General features: G+C 46.3%; 1 protein-coding gene across 1 annotated transcript in view; it reads right to left on the reverse strand.

Annotated features, from left to right (window-relative positions):
* The window catches only part of LOC106815903 (ubiquitin-like modifier-activating enzyme 6), a 38,156-nt gene that overhangs the window by 29,539 nt on the left and 5,151 nt on the right, over window positions 1-3,466 (reverse strand). The window contains exons 6-10 of the mRNA XM_014820430.1: window positions 2,738-2,818; window positions 1,911-2,033; window positions 1,553-1,676; window positions 755-864; window positions 22-84 (exon numbers count right to left, since the gene is read on the reverse strand). Coding sequence (XP_014675916.1) covers window positions 22-84; window positions 755-864; window positions 1,553-1,676; window positions 1,911-2,033; window positions 2,738-2,818 — 501 coding nt within the window. The remainder of the gene's footprint in view (window positions 1-21; window positions 85-754; window positions 865-1,552; window positions 1,677-1,910; window positions 2,034-2,737; window positions 2,819-3,466) is intronic.

Genomic DNA, 3,466 nt, shown 5'->3' on the forward strand with positions numbered 1-3,466 from the left:
GGGAGGGAGGGAGGGACTCACCTCCATCTTCTGTAGGTCAGCCGAGACAATGTCGGGGTTGGCTATTTGCTCCTCCAGCGAACGCTGCGCGACGAGGTCGTGGCGAGGTCGCGGCAAAGTCGCGACGAGGTCACAGCGATGTTGTGACAAGGTTGTGACGAGGTCGCGATGAGGTCACAGCGATGTTGTGACGAGGTCGTGGCGAGGTCATGGCGAGGTTGTGACGTGAAGATCGTGACGTATGCCGATGATGGCGGTCGAACGAAAACGGAAACGCAGTTCGATCGTTGAATTTTTTTACACGCTTGACACGTTCGGAATTACGATTAGATCGTTTCTGCGATTTCAGCTTTTTTAAAAACTTTTATTACATCAATCTCACTTAATTGATCCACTGAATTGATTCGCTGATCTGACGTTCACATGCAGCATTGTAATCGGACGCTCGAAAGATAACTAACGCTTAGTGACGAAATACGCTGGAAAAACGACACGCTCCCTCCCGTGTACACATTAAAAACACGCAAAAAACGATCTGGCTTGACCGACGTAGAAACGATGTCCAAGCGTGGCGCGAGTATTTCACGTGGACAGTTAAGCTGGGTTTACACTATCAACTTTTAGTCGAGTGCTCAACTTTTACGTTTACACTGCCGACTTTCGGCCGATCAGTTGAAAAGTTGATCAACTCGTCAACTTTTCAACAGAAAGTTGATAGTGTAAACCCAGCTTTAGACGAATCGCTAGCACTTACAAACTTGACGGTCTGAGGAACTTTGACCTCGACGGCGATTCCGCCGGTCGTGTACGGCTGAAAGACGTCGCCCGCCGTGTCGCCGATGCTGAACGAATACGGCGACGCCACTGCGTGAGAAGAAACACATGGCGGCCATGTTAATACGACGGCCTTGTTAACATGACGGCTATGTTAACACGGCCTATGTTAACATGACGGCCATGTTAACGCGACGGCCATTTTAACATGACGGCCACGTTAGCACAGCAGCCACGTTAACATGGTGGCCATGTTAACACGCCGGCTATGTTGACACGACGGCCATGTTGACACGACAGCCACGTTAGCATGGTGGCCATGTTGACACGGTGGCCACGTTAACACGGTGGCCATGATACACGGCAGCCATGTTAACACAACAGCCATGTTAACACGATGGCCATGTTAACACGATGGCCATGTTAACACGACGACCATGTGGCCATGTTAACACGACGGCCATGTGGCCATGTTAACACGACGACCATGTTAATACGGCGGCCATGTTAACACGACGGCCATATTAACACGACGGCCATGTTGACATGGCGGCCATGGTAACACGACGGCCATGTTAAAACGGTGGCCATGTTGACTCGACAGATGCAGTTCGCACACTTCTCCCGTTTTCGGAGAAAAAAATGTTGAAGTTGGACAGATCCAAGTAGTTTGTATTCTTCTCTGCCTACATTTCTAGTATTGCGCATATCTGCTTACTGGAGAAATTAGAAAATGTCAATATGCTAAACGTCAGTGCTTGGACAAGTAGGGAATTACCATTTATCACAAACTGCTTCCCATTGACCTTTTCCATGCCGCCGACTTCCTTGAAGGTAACTATGTTACCACTTTCAAAGCCATGCATTCCGTTCTCAAGGCATGTCACTAGGCCAGACTTTCCCTAGAGAAAACAAGCTAAAGTCATTAACAACTTCCAATTACAGCGAACAGAAATTTAACCCACACGGCAAGTACGCCTAGCAATTGAAATCGAGTTGACGAAGAAAATTTGTGAAAGCATAAATTATGAGAACAATGGGTTGAGAAGTGAAGAATGAATGAAACATACGTGCTCGTGGGTAGCATATACCAACGTGAATCATTCACCTTAACGGTAACTATCACAATAACTAACCTTCGATATGTTTGCAACAAAGACTTCCTTTGGTTCCTCTCCATTCTTGTCGATCACCTCAAACTCATCTCCAAAGTCACAAAAGATGGACCCAAACATGCCATACAGGCTGGTGGCTATGAACTGAAAAACCATAAGTATGCATTTGGTCTTCTGCGTGAAACGTGCACCACGGTGCAACAGTGACACAGGGGTAGAAATAAACTTTTTAACAAGGGAGTCCAATGCCTCAAAAAGAGGGAGTCCGCAGCAAAATGAGGGAGTCCGCAGTCTGAGGTTCAAAATTAAAGATATTGACAATAATGCATCAGCATGTGCTAATTATTCATGCAGTTGCACGTCTGCCAAATTTTCTTTGGACATTAGCTGAAAAAATACAGTAATTCCGCGAGGCCGTGCTTCGGAACAAACTATAGTATGTATGGCAGAATTTTCAGGGAGTCACACGGACTCCTGCATATGTCAAATCAGGGAGTCCGACAGTAATAATCAGGGAGTATTTGACTCCGGACTCCCGTTAATTTCGCACCCTGAGTGAGTGTGGTAACTCGTCTATGCATGTGATTTAGATGCTTTTATTAGCACCTACTTGTCTCGACCATGTTAATATAATTACGAAATAACGTTCTGACCATAAATGAACGATGAACCGTTTTAATATCTTACGAAAACCAAAAACGCAAACGCACACAGCTCAGAAAAGTTCTATGCAAATATCAACCCCCCCCCTCATATTCTATATCGTTATCGGGTTTATTCGCAACCCAATGGCTACACATACCACCATTAACAACACACAGTGGGAATCGGTTATCAATTAAACTTACCTTTATTGGGTTGCTATGGTTACGACAAAAGTTGTCGACCTTTATCTGAAGACTTATCGGCAGTCGCGTCAGAATCACACACTGTAACAACAGCACGTCATCACTCACTAGTGCCAAACACGTTCACTTGTCTACGAAACATTACCTATATATATAGCTAACAATAGTGACAAGTCATAGTGGTGACAAGTGACAAGAAAGACATTGACAAGTCGTGGTGGCGACGAGTGACAAAAAAGACATTGACAAGTCGTGGCAGTGACAAATGACACGGCAAACACTGACAAGTCGTGGTGGCGACGAGTGACAAGAAAGACAGTGACACATAGGTGGCAGTGACAAGTGAAAAAAAGGACAGTGACAAGTTGCAGCGGTGACAAGTGAAAAAAAAGACGGTGACAAGTAAGACAGTGACAAGTCATGGCAGTGATGAGTGACAAAAAAGACGCTGACAAGAAAGACATTGACAAGTCGTGGCGGTGACAAGTGCCAAGAATGACGGTGACAAGTCGTAGTGGTGACGAGTGACAAGAAAGGCGGTGACAAAGTGGCGGCCAGACCGATCCGCCGATCAACACAATCCGATGCGGCCCTCGACGGAAAAAATGGGATCTTTATCGTACAAGAACGTTTACGTGAGTACTGGCACGACGGGCGGTACTAGCGATGAGAGGGTCTATGTCCCCCAGGGTACTGCCGGAACGTACCCTGGGTACGGTCCGGTATACC

Source organism: Priapulus caudatus, unplaced genomic scaffold, assembly GCF_000485595.1.
Source record: "Priapulus caudatus unplaced genomic scaffold, Priapulus_caudatus-5.0.1 Scaffold1231, whole genome shotgun sequence".
Lineage (NCBI taxonomy): Eukaryota > Metazoa > Priapulida > Priapulimorpha > Priapulimorphida > Priapulidae > Priapulus > Priapulus caudatus.